We start from the raw sequence: 22,871 nt of genomic DNA on the forward strand, positions 1-22,871 counted from the left end.
TTATTTAATGCATATAATTTTCCAAAGTACGACTTATGGATTACAATGGCTTCCCCCCCATACCGTCCCTCCCACCCACAACCTTCCCCTTTCCCACTCCCTCTCCCCTTCCATTCACATCATGATTCTTTTTCAATTATCTTAATATACAGAAGATCAGCTTAGTATACATTAAGTATGGATTTCAACAGTTTGCTCCCACACAGAAACATAAAGTGAAAAATAATAGATGATTTTTTTAAATGATGATGAAATCAGAGCAGACCTATTGTCATGTTTAATCCCAGTGAGAGTCAAGTTGGGAATTGATAATTTCTTTCTTTCTTTTTTTTTTTTTTTTTTTTTACAGAGGATCAGTTTAGTATGCATTAAGTAAAGATTTCAACAGTTTGCACCCCCATAGAAACACAAAGTGAAATATATTGTTTGAGTACTCGTTATAGCATTAAATCTCCATGTACAGCACATTAAGGATAGAGATCCTACATGAGGAGTAAGTGCACAGTGACTCCTGTTGTTGACTTTACCAATTGACACTCCTGTCTATGGCATCAGTAATCTCCCTATGCTCCAGTCATGAGTTTCCAAGGCTATGGAAGCCCTCTGAGTTCTCCGACTCTTATCTTGTTTAGACAAGGTCATAGTCAAAGTGGAGGTTCTCTCCTCCCTTCAGAGAAAGGTACCTCCTTCTTTGATGACCTGTTCTTTCCACTGGGATCTCACTCGCAGAGATCTTTTGCCAGAGTGTCTTGGCTTTCCATGCCTGAAATACTCTCATGAGCTTTTCAGCCAGATCCGAATGCCTTTAGGGCTGATTCTGAGGCCAGAGTGCTATTTAGGACATCTGCCATTTTATGAGTCTGCTGAGTATCTCACTTCCCATGTTGGATCACTCTCCCCTTTATTTACTCCATCGGTTAGTGTTAGCAGGTACTAGACTTGTCTATGTGTTCCCTTTGACTCCCAGTCCCTTCACCATGACCAACTGTGAACTGAAACTGATCACCTGGAACAGTGAGATGGCATTGGTACATGCCACCTTGATGGGATTGAATTGGAATCCCCTGGTATGCTTCCAACTCCACCACTTGGGGCAAGTCAGCCTGAGCATGTCCCAAATTATACAGATAGGCATTTTTTAAAGGAGTTTGTTAATATATTAGATTCTCAGGGTCACAGCAAATGCATGATTATAATTATAACACAATTCTCATCAATTCTCATGTTAATTTGATGATAATACAAAGATAGCAACTTCATTTTAGTTGATAGATAGAATTCTTTAGAATATGACACTCCAGTTTCCCTCCCTCTCTCTCTCTTTCTTCCTTCCTTCATTTCTTGCTTTTTTGATTTTTGAGATAACAATTTTTAATTTAATTTAATTTATAGTCAAAATTTTAATGCTCCACTAAATAAAGAGCAAATAGAGTTCAACTAGTACAAAGTAAAAAGAGTATAGTTCAGCAAGAATATTGGCAAGGGCTATAAATAATAATCAAATGAAAATATGTCCATTTCACTCATATAGAGTAATTTCAAAAGAATCACAGATCATCAAAACTATAGTATTGTATCATTCTTTTTTTTTTAAAGATTTATTGTATTTATTTGAAAGTCAGAGTTATACAGAGAGAGGAGAGGCAGAAAGAGAGAGAAGTCTTCCATCCACTGGTTCACTCCCCAATTGGCTGCAACGGCCGGAGCTGTGCCAATCCAAAGCCAGGAGCCAGGAGCTTCATCCAGGTCTCCCACATGGGTGCAAGGGCCCAAGGGCTTGAGCCATCTTTTACTGCTTTCCCAGGCTATAGCAGAGAGCTGGATCAGAAGTGGAGCAGCTGGCTCACAAACCAGTACCCATATTGGATGCCAGCACTGCAATTTGAGGCTTTACCCCTATACGACAGCACCAGCCCCAGTAGTATATTGTTCTTAACTATTGGTTTGATAAAGATGTAAAACAAATTTTGACAAAATTGTGTTGCAGCAATGCTGATAGAGTCATCTCTTTGTTTTTTTGTTTTTGATTTTTTTTTTCCTTTTTAATGTTAGCTCCCACATTATTAGGGAGAACATGAAGTGTTTGTCCTTCTGTGTCTGAATTATTTCACTCAACATGAGGTCCTTCAGATGAAACTGTTTTGTTGTGAATGATAGAATTTCATTCTTTTTATATCTGAATAAATTCTATTGTGTGTACAGACACACACACACACACACACACACCATGTTTTCTTTATTCATTCATCTGATGATGGACACCTTGGTTGATAACATATCATGCCTCTTCCATATTGTGCGGTAAACATGGTGGTGCAGGTATCTCTTTGATACAACATGTTTATGAGTTTCTGGTATTATACCCTGTAGTGGGGTTGCTGATTCATATGGCAGTTCTAATTCTAGTTGTTAAATCTCCAGACTGTTTTCCACAGTGGCTTCATTAATTTACCTTTATACCAACAGGGTATATGAGTTCCCCTTTCTCCATATCCTTGTCAGAATTTGTTACTTTCTGTCATTAGGATAATAGCAATTTTGAAATGGGTGAGATGATATATCATTGAGGTTTTGATTGGCATTTCCCTAATGGCTAGTGATGTTGAATACTATTTTAATGTATTTGTTGACTGTATTTCTTCTTTTGGGAACTGCTGTGGTCATTTGCTCATTTCTTAACTGGATTGGTTGTTTCTTGTTGAGTTTTTTGAGTTGTTGATATATTCTGGATATTAATCCTTTGTTGGATAGGTAGCTTGCAAATATTTTTTTTCCATTCTGATGGATGTCTCTTCATTCTATTGTTTCTTTTGCTATGTAGAAACTTCTGTGTTAAATATAATCCTGTTTGTCTATTTGTCTAGTTTTACTATCGCTGTGGTCAGTGTTGTGTGTCATGCCATTGCAGCTGCTGTCTGCAATGTCAGATCCATATCGGAGTGTGCTGCTTGAGTCCTGGGTGCTCCACTTCAAAGATCCAGTTTCCTGCTAAAATGCTTGGGAAAGCAGCAGAGATGGTCTAATTACGTGGACTCCTGCACCCACAGGGTAGACCCTAATGGAGTTCCTGGCTCTTAGCTTTTACCTGGTCCAGCCTGACGATTGTGGCCATTTCAGGAGTGAACCAATGGATGGATGATCTCCTTCTCTCTGTCTTTGCCTCTGTCATCCTACCTTTTAAATAAATAAACTAAATCTTTAAAAAAAGATATTAATAAACCAAAATTTGGAGTTTCAGTAACAACCAATGTAGGAGAGAATTAATATTACTGACATTTGCTATATACCTGAAATTATACTTGATTTTTTAAAATAGGAATGTCATTTAATCTTTTAATACCATATTTAGATAATTTTATTGACACTGAAAGAAGTTTTAAAAATACATGTGTACAAAGAATAGCTGAAAATACATAGTGTAGAGGACATTCAGCTTGGTGATTTCCTCAGACACATCCAGAATCAATAACTCCTCTAAGAGCTGAGCACTGCTTCACAGATGCAGACCCAAAGAATAGCTAGTGTCCCAAAATACAGTTATCTGAACAATAAATGCAGATGAGTAATTTAATATTTGTTATACATTCATACCAGTCCTCCATGTCAACTCAATTATATAATAACTTTCATGTAAAAGCCATTATTAGCCAATTAAATTTCAATGGAAATGAAATGTAATTGACATAATTCAAATAGGTAATATACATGTCTGATCCCAGCATTATCTCTGGCTGCCATGATGCTCTTGTTCAACACCTGAGACATTCTGAGTCAACAGATACAGCCTGCTCCCTGCATCTCTCCCCTCCGCAGTCCAACTACCATCCCCAAGTCACCTGAGGCTAGAGTTTGTCTTTTCCCTTCCATTTGGGTCTCACTCCCAGTCACTCTCCTCAAAGGAGGAAGAGACCCGATGGTCCTTACAGAGGACACTAAATCAGAATTGGGAACAGGGTCCTTCTGTTGACTCTGGGACAGGAGCATTAAGAGGAGGAAGAGTTGGTTTCCCAGGAGGATAGGATGAGGGAGCTGTCATGAACCTGGAGTTCCACCAATTGTTGTCCAATCTTCTGAAGACCATTCTGAGGGACTGGCCTGGAACACAGCTAGGAAGTGGGTGATGGGAGGTAGTACAGGCCTGGACAGGATTCATGTGAGGTCTATTATTTGATGGTTGCAGGTCAGTGCTGAGCTTTTGGGCTAGAAGAAAAAATTGAGGCATGAAGATACATAAAGCCTAAATAGACCAATAACCAAGACAGATTGAATCAGTAATAAAGACCCTCTGAACAATGAAAAGCCTAGGACTAGGCTTCATTGCTGAATTCTACCAAAATTTTTTATTATGATCTATTTATCTATTTATTTGAAAGTCAGAGTTACACAGAGAGAACTGGATTCATCCCAGAGATGGTTCAATATATGCACATCAATAATCATGATACATCACATTAACAAACTGAATAATAAAAACATGGTTATCTCAATAGATGCAGAGGAAGATTTGATAAAATAAAACATCTTTTCATGATGAAAAACTTAAGCAAATGGGGTATAGACGAAACATTCCTCAACACATTTGAGGCAATTTATGACAAACCAACAGCCAGCATCTTATTGAAAGGGGAAAAGTTGGAAATATTTCCACTAAGATCTGGAACTAGACAATGGTGCCCATAATCACCATTGCTATTCAATATAGTCCTGGAAGTTTTAGCCATTAGGCAAGAAAAAAAAATCAAAAGGTTACTAATGGGAAAATAAGAAGTCAAATTATTCTCGTTTCCAGATAACATGATCCTATATATAGGGGAAACAAAAGGCTCCTTGAGAAGAGTATTGGAAATCCTAAGAGAGTTTGGCAGAGAGGCAGAATATAAAATCAACACAAAAAATTAATAACATTCATATACACAAATAATGCCATGGCTGAGAAGGAACTTGTCAGTCATTCCCATTCACAATAGCTACAAAAGATTAAATACTTTGGGATAAATTTAGCTAAGGACATAAAAAATCTCTATAATGAAAATCACAAAACATTAAGAAAAAAATAGGAGATAACAAAAAAATGGAAATATCTTCTGGGTTTATGGTTTAGAAGAATTAATATCATCAAAATATCCATACTACTCCAAGCAATTTACAGATTCACAGGATCCCAATCAAAATACTAAAACATGCTTCTCAGATCTAGAAAAAATGACCCTAAAATTCACATGGAAACACAAGAGACCCTGAATAGCTAAAGCAATGTTTAACAACAAAAACAAAACTGGAGGCATCAAAATACCACATTTCAAGACACACTGCAGAGCAGTTATAATTAAAGCAGCCTGATATTAGCACAAAAATATACATAGAGGCAGGTGGAACAGATTAGAGAACACAGAAATCAATCCATACATCTAAATCTTAATCTTTGATAAATGAGCTAAAATCACGCCTTGGAAAAAGGATGAAATGGTGTTTGGAAAATTGAATCTCCATATATGGAAATATGAAACAAAACCCTTACCTTATACCCTCTACAAATATCAACTCACAATGGACCAAGATTCTAAACCTAAAACCTGAAATGATCAAATTACTAGAGGAATATATGGGAGAAACACTGCAAAAACATTGGCATAGGCAAAGACTTCTTGAATAAGACCCCAGAAGCACAGGCAATAAAAGCAGAAACAGAAAAATGGGACTGCATCAAACTAAGAAGGTTCTGTAAAGCAAAGGAAACACTCAAGAAAGTAGGGGCAACCATAAAGAATGGGATAAATATTTCCAAACTATACATCTGATAAAGGATTAATATCCAGAATATATGAGCTTCAGAAACAAAACAAACATTTCCTAGTTAAGAAATGGGCAAAGGAAATGAATAGCCATTTTTCAAAGGATGAAATACAACTGTCCAACAGACAGATGAAGAAATGCTCAAGATCACTAGCCATCAGGGAAATGCAACTAAAAACCATAATGAGGCTTCACCTCATCTCAGTTAAAATGGCTTTCAACCAAAAGTTAAACAAAAAAAATTAATGCTGTTGAAGGTCTGGAGAAAAAGGTACCCCTGTAAATTGTTCGTGGGAATTTAAAGTAGTACAATCATTATGGAAGACAGGATGGAGATTCTTCATAAATATGAAAATTGATCTACCATATGACCCAGCCACCTTACTCTTGGGAATTTACCCAAAGGAAATGAAATCAGCATATGAAAGAGTTATCTGTACTCCTCTTTATAGTAGCTCAACTTACAAGAGCTAAGATTCGGTATCAACCCAGATGTCCATCAACTGATGAATAGATAAAGAAAATACGGTATATGTATAGGACAGACTACTACTCCACCATAAAAAAGGAAAGTAATCCTGTCTTCTGCAACAAAATATATGCAACTGAAGACCATTATGCTAAGTGAAATAAGCCAGGCCCCAAAAGATAAATATATGTTTTCTTTGATTTGTGGTAGGTAATATATACAGTACAAATAAATTTTAATATATGTGAGTGAAATTGACATTGAGATTTGATTATTGTTTATAGCCTTGTCTGTACTCCTGTAAACAGTGTTCTTTCTACTTGTTGAATTCTTTATTTGATGGAAGATTAAGCCTGTGGCTACAAATAAATTGAAAAAATGTTATTGGAAAAATTAAATGAAAAAAAGGAAAGGCTGAAATGGGGGTAGGTAGGAAGTATCATTAGGGGCTTAATATTGTATATATGAAATACTTATAGTCTGTTCTCTTTATATAAATAAATAAATAATTATCCAGTGCCTGGCATGTACTAGATACTCAATACAGAATGGACAAAACTTAGTAAAAATTCTCTTGAAATTTGGGGGAGGGGTGTGGAGAAAAAGAAAATGAAGAAAGCTTTTTTTTTTTTTAAAGAAAGCAATCATTACCTTTCCTTTGTTTTTTTCCTTAATATCCATCAACATTTCTTTACCATTTCCTTTTCTTTAAGCAAAATTGTTAATTTTTCATATTTTTAAGTTTTCAGAAGGGAGAATGGAATGGTTCAATACTTTCAATTTCTGATGCTTTCCACATTATATAACAACTGTGTTTATACTCATACTCACACATACTTATATATTATACATGCTGAAATTACAAATTCAATCACTATGTACATTCTGAGTTGATGTAACAGGGTTATCTTTTACTGTTTTTAAGGGAGAAAATATTATAAAGTGTTACTAGAGAATGTAAATTTTTTTGGGTCCTCAGATTTTGACTCTTTATTTTCATATGAATGAACTTGGAAACGCCATTAAAGGCTATTTCTGCTGAATAGAACTGCTTTCACATAATGAAGTAAGAAGGGGTAGATGAGCCAAGAAGAGAGAGAAGTGGCTACCTCTTGGCTGGAAAGACAAAAGAAGAGTCTGGGGAGTAGGTAGGGTGAGATTGTTGAGTAGTGTAACAGGGTGTGATTTTGTTTATGAAAGCAAAGTTAAATGACTGTAAAAGGTTACATATAAATAACAACACATGTAGACTACTATGAAGATACCTTAAAAAGTTAGTAAAAGGCCGGCGCCGCGGCTCACTAAGCTAATCCTCCGCCTAGTGGCGCCGGCACACCGGGTTCTAGTCCCGGTTGGGGCGCCAGATTCTGTCCCAGTTGCCCCTCTTCCAGGCCAGCTCTCTGCTGTGGCCAGGGAGTGCAGTGGAGGATGGCCCAGGTGCTTGGGCCCTGCACCCCATGGGAGACCAGGAAAAGCACCTGGATCCTGGCTCCTGCCATCGGATCAGCGCGGTGGCCGCGGCAGCCATTGGAGGGTGAACCAACGGCAAAGGAAGACCTTTCTCTCTGTCTCTCTCTCTCACTGTCCACTCTGCCTGTCAAAAAAAAAAAAAAAAAAAGTTAGTAAAAATTAAAAAATACATTTATTTTGGTGCAAAGATTCTTGAAATTCGGGCATGTGTTTTTCATAATTTGGATTTTGCATGAACTTTTTGAAGGCCTGTTTTATAAAAAAATATTAAAAAATCAATATAAAATAACATTATTATAACCAGAGAGTTGAATGTTTTATCAGTATTTTTTTCCTCTGGTGGACAAATATATCTGTTTGGTTGCAAGGACATGAGTTGCAAGAACACTACACACTTGTATCTTGCTAGGAATCATCCAAGAACCATAGTAAGAATCTAGATTCTAGGAGCCAACACTTTGAGATAGATTTGGTGGTTATGGGGTGTGCATAGAGACTCAAATATGCACTTTCAACAAATTAACATAGGATATTTTGAGGACTATTTTCCAGATATATTTTCTGATAAAAATAGAGTAAAATTTTAAGTGTTAATATTGATTGATTAACTTTTATGCCAGGTATTGTGAATAGGCAATTGGGATACAGTGGTAAATAAGATTCATTCACTTCCCTGTGCCTCATCAAGGAATAAACAGTTAAACAATCACACAGATAAGTCTATAATAATAAATACCATGCATACTATGAAGGAAAAGTAGATAGAGCCAGTATAGTTGGTGAATAAAGAACTGAGACAAGTTACAGAATGCTTTGTTCAACAGACACTTAATCAGTATAACCTTATTTGTGGTAATTACTTGTATGTTATTATTTGATCTATTAGGAGAGTATAATACATGAGGAATTGTGCTAAGCAGTGAGAACAGGAAAATGAATAATAAATACTTTCTATTCTCTCCTAACCTGTGGGAATTCTGATGAGAAATCTTGTGTCCATCTACTTAGAGTTCTTGTAAAGGTAATCTGGCTTTTTTGTCTTGTACATTTTAGGATCTTTTCCTTATATTTTCTTTTGAACATTTTACTATAATGTGTCATGGTGAAAGTCTTTTTTGATCATGTCTATTAGGGATTATATGTGCTTCCTGTACTTGGATGTCCATATCTTTCTCCAATTAGGGAAATTTTTTGCTGTTATTTCATTGACTAGGCCTTGTAAGCCATTTTCTTTTTCCATTCCTTCAGGAACTCCTAAGACATGTATATTTTGTTGTTTGATGGTATCTCATTTCTTCAACACTGTTTATGATTTTTATAATGTCTTCTTTTTTTGTCTGAGATATTTCCAACAATTTTCTTCTAACTCATATATTCTTTTTTCTGCTTCACCAAGTCTATTGTTAAGACTTTCCACTGTATTTTTTATTTGACATATTGAATTCTTCATCTCTACTATTTCAGTTTTGTTTTTGCTTTAATAGCAGAATTTCTCACCCACATCATGTATGGATTTGTCTAACTCATGCATTTGCTTCTCCATGATTTTGAGTGATCTTACAATCATTCTTTTGAATTCCTTTTCAGATATTTCGTCAGCCTATTCATTTTCATAGTCTAATATTGAAGTATTATGTTCCTTTTGGTGAATCAGATTTTCACAGGGTGCAGGGTTCCTAAGTCATAGAGTGAAGGGGATCCACTCTCTGCCTTCTGAGACCTCTTCCTATAGACAGAGTTACCCTAGCTCCCTGCCTAACAGTTTGGTCGGTGCCGTGTCTCAGCAAGCTCAGTTCCATGCCTGGGTGAGGGAAGTGAAGGAAAGGAGAGAATTTTGCTTTCCCTTCATGGGACTTACTGATCACCTTGCCCCCTGCCAACTCTGCAGGACTGACTCAAAGTATATGGGGAGTGTGGATTTCTCCCTCAGACAAAATTCACCAATGGCACACAGGCCACAGCAGCCTCCTCTTGCCTTATTTTGGGAAGATGGTGCTGATCACAGGTACCTTGGTGGGGGGAAAGGAAGAAAACAATGAATCCTCTCTTCACAGAGTTAAATGACAGCGCCCCATCCCCACCCCCAGCCAATCAGGCCAGATTCAGTCAGTGGAGACCATGCGTTTCCTCTCAGACAAGATTACCAGTGACACCAGGCTGCTGTAGGCTCCTCTTACCTGGCTGCAAGATGGCATCCACACCGGCCAATCCACCAGCTCTAGAGTCATGAGTGGCATGTTGCAAGCTGCTCTGTGTGTGTATAGTCTTTGCTACTCCACTGAGTCTCTCTTCTTTCTGTAGACTTTCCACTGAAAACTTCTCTCCAACTGTACCTGGAACACAGTTCCTTCCTTATTCTTCGGGTATCTTCCCCTGATCAAAATCTGTGTGTCTTCTCCCTCTTCAGCCATCTTGGATCTCAAAAATTTAATTTATTAAGGGCTTTATAGTAACAAAAGTTTACTCCGATCTTTTTTCAAGTATTGTGGATTACAAGTTTCCCAAGTACCTTGCCAATCAAGGGTACATGCAGAAAAGTGGTATGGACCATGTCCTGGGTTCAAATAAAGATAATTAATACTAGCAGTGACCCTACCATGTCTCAGTTACAATTGTGTTGTACATTTTCTAGACTCAAATGTTATTTCAAACAGACCTCCTCAAGCCTAGAGTTAGCAAGATTTTTATCATCTTATATAAACGCCTTTACCACAATTTATCAATTCCATATTTTGAATATAATTTAATTCAGCATACTTAAAAACTGTTTAGGCAGATATAAATAATGCATCATCAAGGGATTAAAAAATATTAGATTGTTCTGAAGGGTAAACTGAACCAAAAGTTGTCTCAGATCCTTTGTGAACTGATTTATGCATAAATAAATATAATGAAATAAGATGATTCTTTGTTTCTAGGTCAAGAAACTATAAATTAATTATAAATGTTTATCACTGCTTTTTCTCACTGAATATTCATACATTTCCCATTTTATAAATCTAATTTATTTTATTGCAGCTGCCTACAGCTTAGAAAATTTACACGGTATCTAATCACTGTATTTTAAAACATTAATTTATGTTTTTGACTTTGTTTTGCTAAATTATCTTAATAATATAATTATAATAATAAAAAATTATTATTATAGTTGATTTTAAAAATCTTCTCTATTAGTTATATAATTACCTTGATCTTCTTAACCTAAGTCATTAGTTAGTAAATGGCACTTTTCTGATTTCAGTGTACACTTGTTTATTCTGAATGGTTAGTGGCCTATAAATGGAGCAAGTGAAACAATCATAGAAGAGATGCCCAGAGCAGAAAGTAATTATCTTCATTATATTGAGGAAGTTGTTTTGTTGTTGTTATTATTGTTTCGTGGGTAGTGGATAGAAAAAAAAAATTTTTAATCATTTTGGGCAGGGCGTTGTTGGAACAGAGATCTTAATGGGAACCATAAAAGAAGTAAATATGAAGTATTGTCATTTTCAATAAAAGTAACACTTTTCATGATATGGAGTCTAGTAACCTACTTAGGACTGGGCCGAACTGGCAGCTGAACTGATCTGAGACAGTGCGCACTTCCCTACAGATGTCAGGGCTGCTCTGATACACCATTAGCATGTCCACATTGCAGTTGCTAGAGCTGTTATGCTGGAGGCAGTTTTCATTCCTTTGTCGTCTGATTTAACTCAGTGTTGATTTCTGACAGTTTCTGTAGCAATGTTTTTCCACCAGTAAATCTATAGAATTTATTTTCTTCAGGAAGAGTGATGGGCACAGATAGTATAATTCCAGCTACCTAATGAATATCTTGGGCCTTGCACTGAGATTGTTATGCAACCTCAAAGTTCAGGAATGTCATTTGATATATCACTGACATTCCCTGCCCTTTAAAGAAAAATGGGTCCTGGCACAGTTCTACAGAACAGCTAGTAAGAACAGACACAGTTATTATATGCAGGATTCAGTGAGTCTGATGATTTTCAGATTCCAGAGTGTAAATGTCCTGTTTACTTCAGCCCTTCTCTAGGGATTTCCTATAGAATTTGCAAGATAAACAAACACTGTTACATGAGATTCAAGAATTATATATAAAACTATGTTTAATTTTCAATTTTTAACCTGATTTTTATATGTGCTAACAGAATCTAACCAAGAGAAGTAGATATTGAAAAAGGAAAAAGCAGCTTTTATCTACAGCATCCTCACATCTGCTAGATAATTGCTGCTAAATATATGTTTTGGACTGCTGTTAAGAAATTATGCAGAAATAAAATAAAACAAGCACTTAGCAAAGGATAGACAAGTAGAGTCTGACAGACTTGACTAATTGTTTTAAACTTTCTTTTTTTAAGATTTATTTATTTGAAAGGTGGAGTTAGAGACAGACAGACAGACAAAGAGATACCTTCCATCTGCTGATTCACTTTAATAGCCGCAAAGGTCAGGGCTGTGCCAGGCTAAAGCCAGGATTCGGGCACTGTTTCTGAGTCTCCCAGTTGGGTGAAGCACTTGGTCCATTCTCTGCTATTCTCCCAGGCACATTAGCAAGGAGCTGAATTGGAAGTGGAGCAGCCGAGACTCAAACTGGCATCCATATAGGATACGAGCGTCACAGGCAGTGGCTTTACCCACTGTTCCACAATGCCAGCCCCTAATATTTTATATTTACCAAATGGATATTTGTATAAGTTTAACATAAATAAAATGTCTATTTTCTTGGAAAAACTAAATAGTCCTCATTGTTTCTAAAAATTCGTGGTAAACTGGCTCCCCTTATTTATTTGTGTTATTTATGTTTCCTTTTTTTTTCCAGATACATTCATTTGTTAGTTTATTTCTTTTCCAGTACCAAGAGTTCATTAAAATTATACCAGATATTTGACTCTTTGTTCCTATATAAATTTTAGAATTGTTAACTTATTTCTTAATCCCTGGGGAATAATCAGTTTGGTATTTGTATTGTGATTTAATTAAATTTGTAGGTAAGTAGGGGGAATTGATATATGAGATTGAGTTCTATTTCTTCCAAAAGTGAGGTATGTCTATTTATTCATGCTTGTTTTGGTGTTCCTCTGTGGCATTTTAAATTTGTCCTATTCTTATTAGTTGTTTTCCTAGACTTTTTTTTTTTTAAAGCATGAAATACATTTGTTTAGGTAGCCAACAGATTCGAAGGTGACCCTATAATGAGACTTGCTGAAGAGCTAATGCTTGAGGGAAAATTCTGCCAAAGAAAGAATCAGCTTGGAGCAAGACACCTGACTCTTCAGTCCAACAAAAGGAAAAAGCGGGCCAGTGCCATGGCACACTAGGTTAATCCTCCACCTGCGGCACCGGCATCCCATATGGATGCCGGTTCTAGTCCTGGCTGCCCCTCTTCCAGGCTGCTGTGGCCTGGGAAAGCAGTGGAGGATGGCCCAAGTGCTTGGGCCCCTGCATCCACATGGGAGATGGTGAGGAAGCACCTGGCTCCTGGCTCCTGGCTTCAGATTGGCGCAGCTCCAGCCGTTGCAGCCACTTGGGGAGTGAACCAATGGAAGGAAGACCTTTCTGTCTGTCTCTCTCTCTCTCTCTCTCTCTCTCTCTCACTGTCTATAAGTCAGCCTGTCAAATAAATAAAGTCTTTAAAAAAAAAAGGAAAAAGCAGCTTTTTCCTTTATGTTAGCATGTTAGCTAAAGATTAGAGTGTGGCTGTTGGACACTCTCTGTGGCTCCTTTTTTTTATTTATTTAAAAGGGGAAAAAATCATGAATTTCATATATATATATTTTTATTTTTATTTGAAAGGCAGAGTTACAAGGTGGTGGGTGTAGGGTGAAGGGCTTCCATCTGCTGGTTCACTCCTCAAATGGCCACAACATCGGAGCTGGGCTAGGCCAAAGCCAGGAGCCCAGGGCCTGGGTCATCTACATGGTTGCAGGGGCCCAAGCAATTATGCCATCTTCAGCCGCTTTCCAAGGCACATTAGCAGGGAGTTCTATGAGAAGTAGAGCAGACAGGACTTGAACTGGCACCCATAAGATGTTGACAGCATCACAGGAGGCAGCTTAACATGCAACACCACAGCTTCAGCCCCCATATATATATACATATACGTATATACATATACATATATATACAGTTTTGAGAGCATAATATTTCCCACCCAACCCTTACTCTTTCCCTCATTCCCACCCTTCTTCTTCTTCTTTATTTTCTTGTTTTAATTTTTAGAATGATGTTGTGGAGTTTGATTTCTTTGCAGATTCTGATTATCAACCCTTTATCTGTTGCGTAGTTTGCAAATATTTTTTCCCATTCTGTCGGTTGCCTCTTCACTCTCCTGACGGTTTCTTTTGCAGTACAGAAACTTCTCAATTTGATGCAATCCCAGTAGTTAATTTTGGCTTTGACTGCCTGTGCTTCTGGGGTGTTTTCCAAGAAGTCTTTGCCGGTGCCTATATCTTGCAGGGTTTCTCCAATGCTTTCTAATAATTTGATGGTGTCAGGTCTTAGATTTAGGTCTTTAATCCGTGTTGAGTGGATTTATGTGTAAGGTGAAAGGTAGGGGTCTTGCTTCATGCTTCTGCATGTGGAAATCCAATTTTCCCAGCACCATTTATTGAATAGACTGTCCTTACTCCAGGGTTTGGTTTTAGATCCTTGATCAAATATAAGTTGGCTGTAGACGTTTAGATTGATTTCTGGTGTTTCAGTTCTGTTCCATTGGTCTATCCATCTGTTTCTGTACCAGTACCATGCTGTTTTGATAACAACTGCCCTGTAGTATGTCCTGAAATCTGGTATTGTGATGCCTGCGGCTTTGTTTTTGTTGTACAAGATTGCTTTAGCTATTCGAGGTCTCCTGTGTCTCCATATGAATTTCAGCATCATTTTTTCCAGATCTGAGAAGAATGTCTTCAGTATTTTGATTCGTATTGCATTGAATCTGAAAATTGCTTTTGGGAGAATGGACATTTTGATGATATTGATTCTTCCAATCCATGAGCATGGAAGATTTTTCCATTTCTTGGTATCCTCTTCTATTTCTTTCTTTAAGGTTTTGTAATTCTCATCGTAGAGATCTTTAACGTCCTTGGTTAAGTTTATTCCAAGGTATTTGTTTTTGTAGCTATTGTGAATGGGATTGATCTTAGAAGTTCTTCCTCAGCCATGGCATTGTCTGTGTATACAAAGGCTGTTGATTTTTGTGCATTGATTTTATACCCTGCTACTTTGCCAAACTCTTCTATGAGTTCCAATAGTCTCTTAGTAGAGTTCTTTGGGTCCCCTAAATAAAGAATCATATCATCTGCAAAGAAGGATAGTTTGACTTCTTCCTTCCCAATTTGTATCCCTTTAATTTCTTTTTCTTGCCTAATAGCTCTGGCTAAAACTTCCAGAACTATATTGAATAGCAGTGGTGAGAGTGGGCATCCCTGTCTGGTACCAGATCTCAGTGGAAATGCTTCCAACTTTTCCCCATTCAATAGGATGTTGGCCATGCGTTTTTCATAAATTGCTTTGATTGTATTAAGGAATGTTCCTTCTCTACCCAATTTGCTTAGAGTTTTCATCATGAACGGGTGTTGTATTTTATCAAATGCTTTCTCGGCATCTATTGAGATAATCATACAGTTTTTCTTCTGCAGTCTGTTAATGTGTTGTATCATGTTGATTGTTTTGCGCACATTAAACCATCCCTGCATACCAGGGATAAATCCCACTTGGTCTGGGTGGATGATCTTTCTGATGTGTTGTTGCATTCTATTGGCGAGAATTTTATTGAGGATTTTTGCATCTATGTTCATCAGGGAGGTTGTCTGTAATTCTCTTTCAATGCTGCATCTTTTTCCGCCTTAGGAATTAAGGTGATGCTGGCTTCATAAAAAGAATTTGGGAGGATTCCCTCTTTCTCGATTGTTCTGAATAGTTTGAGAAGAATTGGAGTCAGTTCTTCTTTAAATGTCTGGTAGAATTCAGTCATGAATCCATCTGGTCCTGGGCTTTTCTTTATCGGGAGGGCCTTTATTACTGTTTCAATTTCTGTCTCAGTTATGGGTCTGTTTAGGTTTTCTGTGTCTTCCTGGTTCAATTTAGGTAGGTTGCATGTGTCCAGGAATCTATCCATTTCTGATAGGTTTCCCTGTTTGCTGGCATACAAGTCCTTGTAGTAATTTCTGATGATTCTTTTTTTTCTGTGGTGTCTGTTATTACATTTCCTTTTTCATCTCTGATTTTATTGATTTGGGTCTTTTCTTTTTTTAGCTAGTTGGGCCAATGGGTGTCAATTTTGTTTATTTTTTCAAAAAACCAGCTCTTCGTTTGACTGATTTTTTGTAATTTTTTTTGGATTCAATCCTGTTAATTTCTTCTCCGATTTTAATTATTTCTCTTCTCCTACTAGATTGGGTTCTGGTTTGCTGTAGATTTTCTAGATTCTTGAGATACGTTGAAAGCTCATTTATTTGGTGACTTTCCAATTTCTTGATGTAGGCACCTATTGATATAAACGTTCCTCTTAACACTGCTTTTGCTGCGTCCCATAAGTTTTGGTATGTTGTGCCGTTGTCCTCATTTACTTCCAGAAAGTTTTTGATTTCTCTTTTGATTTCTTCTATGACCCATTGTTCATTCAGGAGCATGTTGTTCAATCTCCATGTGTTTGCATATGCTCTAGGGATTCCTGAGTTGCTAATTTCCAACTTCATTCCTTTATGGTCTGAGAAGCTGCATGGTATGATTCTAATTCTTTTGAATTTGCTGAGACTTGCTTTATGGCCTAGTATGTGGTCAATCCTAGAGAAGGTTCCATGTACTGCTGAGAAGAATGTAAATGCTTTCTGTGTAGGATGAAAAGTTCTGTATATATCTGTTAGATCCATTTGGGCTATAGTGTCGTTTAAATCTACTGTCTCCTTGTTGATCTTCTGTCCTGTTGATCTGTCTATTTCTGAGAGTGGAGTATTGATGCCCCCCAGTACTATTGTACTGGAGTCTAAGTCTCCCTTTAAGTCCCTAAACAAATATTTTAAATAAACCGGTGCCCTGTAATTAGGTGCATATACATTGATAATTAATACTTTCAATTTACTTTATAATCACAGGCTCACCACAACAGTCGGCCCCATGATCTGATTTTTTAAGAGCTTTATCAGTTATCATATCTGTTGCTGATGACCTCTAGGAAGTAAAGAGAACTCATTATCATTGAGTACTGAACTTTGCCTTTTTATTGTTTCAGCTTTTGGAGCCAACTCTAAATCTAGACTCTACCCTATCTTCTATTTATGTAGAGGCTGTCAGTCCTACCAGAAACTGCCAATCTTTTAGTTTATGCCAAGATAATATTTAAAATTCCTGCTCTTGGTTGAGTGGAAATATTCCCAAATTTCCATAGAATGAAAAAGCTTGTGATTTTAAGAGAGAATTAGAGGGAAAAAGTATTATATTTGAAAAACAATGAAACTCCACTCAAAATTTATCAACCAAAATTTAAGAATAAATTTCAGTTAAATTTAAAATGCCAAGATAGTGTAGCTTGATTTTTGGAAAGTTATCATTGTTTTTACTGCCATACAGCAAGTAATTTAAATTTATTTGAAAGGTAGAGTGGCAGAGAGATAAAGGGAGGGAGAGAGGAAGGAAGGAAAAAAGGAAGGGAGGGGAAAGAGAGAAAGAAAGAAAAAGAAAAAGAAAAAAGAGAAAAAGAAAAAAAGAGGGAGGAGGAAAGAGAGAGAAATAGAAAAAGAAAATGAAAGAAAGAAGAAAAGGAAAGGAGAGGAGAGGAGAAAGGAAAAGAAAAGAAATCTTCCATATACAGCTTCCATATACTGGTTCACTCCTCAATTATCCACAGAGGCCAGGGCTGAAACAGGCCAAAATCAGGAACCTGGAACTCCAGCCAGGTCTCATGTGGATGGAAGGGATCCAAGTACTTCTAGCATCATCCAATGCCTTCCCAGGGTCATTAGAAGGAAGCTTGATTGGAGGCAAAACAGCCTGGACTTGAACTGGCACTCTGATATGAGATGGTAGGATCTCAAGCAGCAGTTTAACTTGCTGTACACAATGTCAGTCCCAGACTCATATATTTTAACTACTAAATCTTAACTTCTAGTTTTATAATAGGATAGCTATTTTATTTTCTTTAAATAAAACATGCAATAATATATTCAAATATCTGGCAATGTGGCCAGAAATTCCAAAAATAAATACATTTTAATAAGATACATGTGTTGAAATGTATCTGTACATTTTATAGATACTATAGCACTTTAAACATTTACTTTACCAGAAGAACTATTTCCTGGAACTCCTTTTATTAAATATTTTTTCTTGGGGTGGGTGTTTGGCACAATGGTGATGATGCTGCTTGGGATACCCTCATTGCATATCGTAGCTACTGGATTCAAGTCCTTGATCCACTTCTGATCCTAGCTTCCCATTTACATGTGCCCTAGGAGGCAGCCAGTTATGGCTCCATTCATTTGGTCTGTGCTATCCATGAGGAAAGCCTGAATTGGGTTCCAGGCTCCTAGGTTCAGCCTGGTCCAGCCCTGACTAGTTCAAGCAGTAAACCAGTTGATAGGCAGTCTCTCTCTGTCTCTCTGTGTGTTCTCTCTGCCTTTCAAATAAATAAAAATCTTGAAATCTATGTGTATATTTTTCCTTGTTACTTTTAAATTAAATATTAGGCTTTATGAAGCCCAAAAGGAGCATTTGAAGATTTTTTTTAATTTATCAAGTTTACATAAAATAAATATTGTACTAATTCATTTTAGGTGATAATTTTAATAATGATAGCTGTTATATTTGTTAGATTGTTAAATTTTCTCATAAAAATTCTATATTTTTCATGCCTAATTTGTGGTTCACAAACTAAAATTATTGTCAGACCTTAAATGAATTGAAAAATTAGACAAATCCTAAGATGCCTTTTTTTTTTTTTTTTTTTTTGACAGGCAGAGTGGACAGTGAGAGAGACAGAGACAGAGAGAAAGGTCTTCCTTTGCCATTGGTTCACCCCTCAATGGCTGCCGCGGCCGGCGCGCTGCGGCCGGCGCACCGCGCTGATCCGATGGCAGGAGCCAGGTGCTTCTCCTGGTCTCCCATGGGGTGCAGGGCCCAAGCACTTGGGCCATCCACTGCACTCCCTGGCCACAGCAGAGAGCTGGCCTGGAAGAGGGGCAACCGGGACAGAATCCGGCCCCCGACCGGTACTAGAACCTGGGTGCCGGCACCACAAGGTGGAGGATTAGCCTAGTGAGCCGCAGCGCCGGCCAGATGCTTTTACTTATGTTTTCAATGGGAAAATATAAAATGGATACCAATCAGTTGAATAGTATTGATAGTAATCATTCATTCTTATCAGTTAATATTCTATTATATAATATTATAAACTTAAAAAACGTTTCAGTGATCTCCAGCTTTTGGGTTGGCTTGTGACTCTGATCTCATTTAAAATCAGATTCTCTATACTGATATGAAATAAGTTTGAAATATTCACAACTAAATACACTACAGACATTGATGATTCTGTACCTATATTCTCTTTAAGAAATGTCTAGGGGGCCAGCGCCGTGGCTCACTTGGTTAATCTTCTGCCTGCATGCCGGCATCCCATATGGGCGCCGGGTTCTAGTCCTGGTTGCTCCTCTTCCAGTCCAGCTCTCTGCTGTGGCCCGGGAAGGCAGTGGAGGATGGCCCAGGTGCTTGGGCCCCTACACCCGCATGGGAGACCAGGAAGAAGCACCTGGCTCCTGGCTTCGGATCGGCGCAGCTCCGGGCATTGCAGCCACTTGGGGAGTGAACCAACGGAAGGAAGACCTTTCTCTCTTTCTCTCTGTCTCACTGTCTAACTCTGTCAAATTTAAAAAAATAAAAATGTAATGTCTGGGATGGTTTCAGCGTATTGATATAAATGAGTAGAGATTAGAGGCAACTGGGTATCCTCCCATCATCCTAAGATTTTAAACAGTCTTCTACCTTCATTACTGAAACTGAATTTTTCTTCACTTAGGACATCTCAAGTATATTCAGATATAAGTGGTTGAATGCTACATGATTGGAGGTGAACATTTCACCAGAAATTAGTCATGGCAATAACATATAATACCACAGCACATCAGAGATTTCATTTACCTTGTCTTTGACACCACGATAAGGATGAAGAAAGGCAGATCTGATTTGCTTCCCGAGGGATATGCTAAAGCTTTTTAGCCAGAGAATGTTTGAGTCAGTTGTTTGACACCTTTTTGTTATACAGCGAGGGAAGTGCTGGGAAGAATATTACAAGTAATAGGGGATACCTGAGTAAAAATGGTGGTGCTCATCACTTTGGTGTACAAGGAAAGAAAGAAAAATAATGAGGTCAGCAACCCAATGCAAGTATAACTGTACCTTGGAAAATTAGAGTTTGAGGTGAAATATCAATTAGACTGTCACCAGATGACTTGGCTCCCTAAGTCTCCAGATCAGTACTGCCATTGAAACCTCACCACAGACAAGCTATGTGGGATAGCAGCTCTATCACATTCCAGAATGAAGGTACCAAAAGTTCTACCCTAGGGACTTAAGATGAGTAGAGTCATTCTCATTAACTATTTCACATTTTTACCTCAGCCCAGAAAATCAGGCTCTGGCTTTCGATTGAATATAATTTCTAGAGGCTTATAAAAACTTAAGAAATCAAGCAATACCAACACCACCAACTATGCCATGTTGCCCCCTTGACTCTGTGTTGCCTCATGAATCACTGACACTAGCGTACTTTGCTTGTAGCCTCCATCTCTTCCATGTTCCCTTAGGCCAGTTATACTGAATGAAATACTTCCCAGACACTTGTCTTTGAAATACAGACGTTCTTTTTGATGTAACTTTTCATAAACAGATCATCCTAATAAACAGTGCTACTAAGTGCTGCTAATTAGAGTCACTCCTGAATCTCCTCAGGTAGGAACTCAATGATGTCATTTAGTTAAATGTACAGATGTCTACCTTTTGTCCCAGAAGGCAAGTAAGAGTTTGGGGACCTATTAGCAGTTGGAAATCAATCAGAAATAAAGTTAAAAGACACAATTGTCATCTCCTCTGCTCCTTCAGAAAACTGAGGCCCAGGGAAGTGAAATAGCTCGAAAATGATACCAGTTATCTAAAAGGAAAATATTCTTTTTCCTGAAACTTAGCTTATACACAATTTTTCCAGAGCACATCTGTGAAAATTTTAGCATAAAATCCCTAGTCACTGAAAAAAATTATCTTCACTCATCTTTGAATTTCGTATTCATGTATATTATCTCTCCCATATGTGAGGGGAAACGTCCTCTCTGGTCTGAGAGCCGTATTATGCAGCTTCCAGAACATGACAGTCATTTCAAACTCCCATTTCAGATACTGTTATTTCTGAATCCTAGAAATAGTAACCTTTTCCTATGTCTCTGAAAATAAGGAAGATAAATGCAAACATCAAAATGCCACTGAAGCGATTTATTATTTTAAATATTATGGTTAAAGGTACTATGTAAATTGATGAAGTTTTTGAAGGTAATTTGTTCTGTAAAATTCTTTTCAGGATAGTAGTTTGTATCTGGCTGTGCCATTTACAAAACCTGCACTCCCTGATACATGAGCTTGAAATATGTAGCACTGAGAAAGTAAATGTGGGAAAATAGGGATTGATGAATATTATCCTAAACAATCTCAATTTTGTTTTTCCAAGCCTCATTAACATTTTACATAATTTAAGACTTCTCAGCAGTTTATCAGCATGACTGCCAAAATTAGAATTTTTTGGCCAGTGCTATCGTTTACATTCAATTGTTTAGCCTTTCTCATGACTCTAACTGCAATTTCTATGCTGATTCCAAAAATATCATTTTTTAGCCATGAGTTCTCGCAAATGCCAGTTTCTATCTCTAACTGCATTCTTGATGTTTCTGTTTGGTAAACCCTGTTCCATCTCAGTTTACATGTTGACATCTGAATTTATCTTCCCCTTATCTGCCATGTGACACTGTTACTATCTTTTTTTCCTAATCAGTGTTCAGAACTTAAAAGGCATCATTTACTTATCCCTGGATTTTATCTCCTATATATTTCTGCTTTATTCTGCCTCTCATATGTCTGTCTGTCTTTTACCTTTACTTTAATCTACCCAAGTTGACTGCATAGCTACCAAGTTCCAGGCTATCTGCTAGGTGATGGAGGTGTCCAATAAGCTGGGCTTCTACTTTCTAGGTACTTAAGTATATGGAAGAAAGCAGAGCAGGGGCTATAAACCCAAGGAATTCTAATTGGATATTTGTGAATTGAACATTTTGAAATTCAAGTAGGATCCTGTCCTGAAATAGCTGCCTTATTCATACCAGATTGAAATGGAAAAATAGTGAGAAGGATTTTAGATGAGAGGCTTTCTTATTCCTAGAAGTAGAACTAATACCCTAGAAGTAAAATCAGCTCAACATGTTTGGTAGAATTGACTTACATGCTGAAGAAAACCCCCAATCCGTACCTGTGAACCTCCTATCAATCATTTTCATCTCAACTAAAATGTTGCCATTTCAAAGAAATATACCCAAATTCTCCATTCCTCTCCTGGCCAAATGAACTGTTCCATCTTTTGTATTATGTCAGAAATCAAGTTACAGTGGGTTCAAGACAAAATGGTATTACAAAATTAGAGATGAGAAGGAAGTACAGAAGTAGCAGCTTAGGAGTAACTTACCTTTGGAGAGTAATTTTATTTACTTTTTGTTTTACTTTATCTTTCACTGGGATCTGGATAGATTTAAATATATCTGTAGAATAAGGAAAAATAATTTACAGGGAAAATTTGAAAGGAAAAGTGGGGGACAATGAATGATGCAAAGGTCTCAATTTCCAATGTTATCACTTACTCTAGATTTTCATAAAATTCACTGTTAAAAAATCTTTCTGCCTGTTATCTCTCCCATCTTTATTTCCTCCTTCAAAATAATCTTCCCAAGGTACTGCCCTTACCATGTGATAATAACTCAAGAACTCCTGTAGTACTGCCCAGTTTCTTACATATCCTCAAACTTTTCCTTTAGAGCCCTCATGATCTGACTCCTACCTTCCTAGTCAACTTTATTTCTCTTCCATTCTCAGGATAGATTCTCAGGTCAGTAAAACT

At 37.3% G+C, this 22,871-nt stretch overlaps 1 protein-coding gene across 9 annotated transcripts in view; it reads left to right on the forward strand.

Annotated features, from left to right (window-relative positions):
- Positions 1-22,871, forward strand: part of TBCK (TBC1 domain containing kinase) — a 244,973-nt gene that overhangs the window by 152,552 nt on the left and 69,550 nt on the right. For 3 of the 9 annotated variants that reach the window (XM_089302979.1, XM_089302978.1, XM_089302977.1), the window contains exon 24: positions 19,278-19,616. The exons of 5 other annotated variants lie outside the window; for them this stretch is intronic. In XM_089302979.1, the coding sequence (XP_089159105.1) occupies positions 19,278-19,316 (39 nt within the window). In that variant the 3' untranslated portion in view covers positions 19,317-19,616. Of the gene's footprint in view, positions 1-2,908; positions 3,100-19,277; positions 19,617-22,871 lie in introns of those variants that run through there. One more of the 9 variants, XM_089302974.1, reaches the window with a different exon arrangement.

This window comes from Oryctolagus cuniculus, chromosome 8, assembly GCF_051225735.1.
Source record: "Oryctolagus cuniculus isolate XC-2025 breed Fujian yellow rabbit chromosome 8, ASM5122573v1, whole genome shotgun sequence".
Taxonomy (NCBI): Eukaryota; Metazoa; Chordata; class Mammalia; order Lagomorpha; family Leporidae; genus Oryctolagus; species Oryctolagus cuniculus.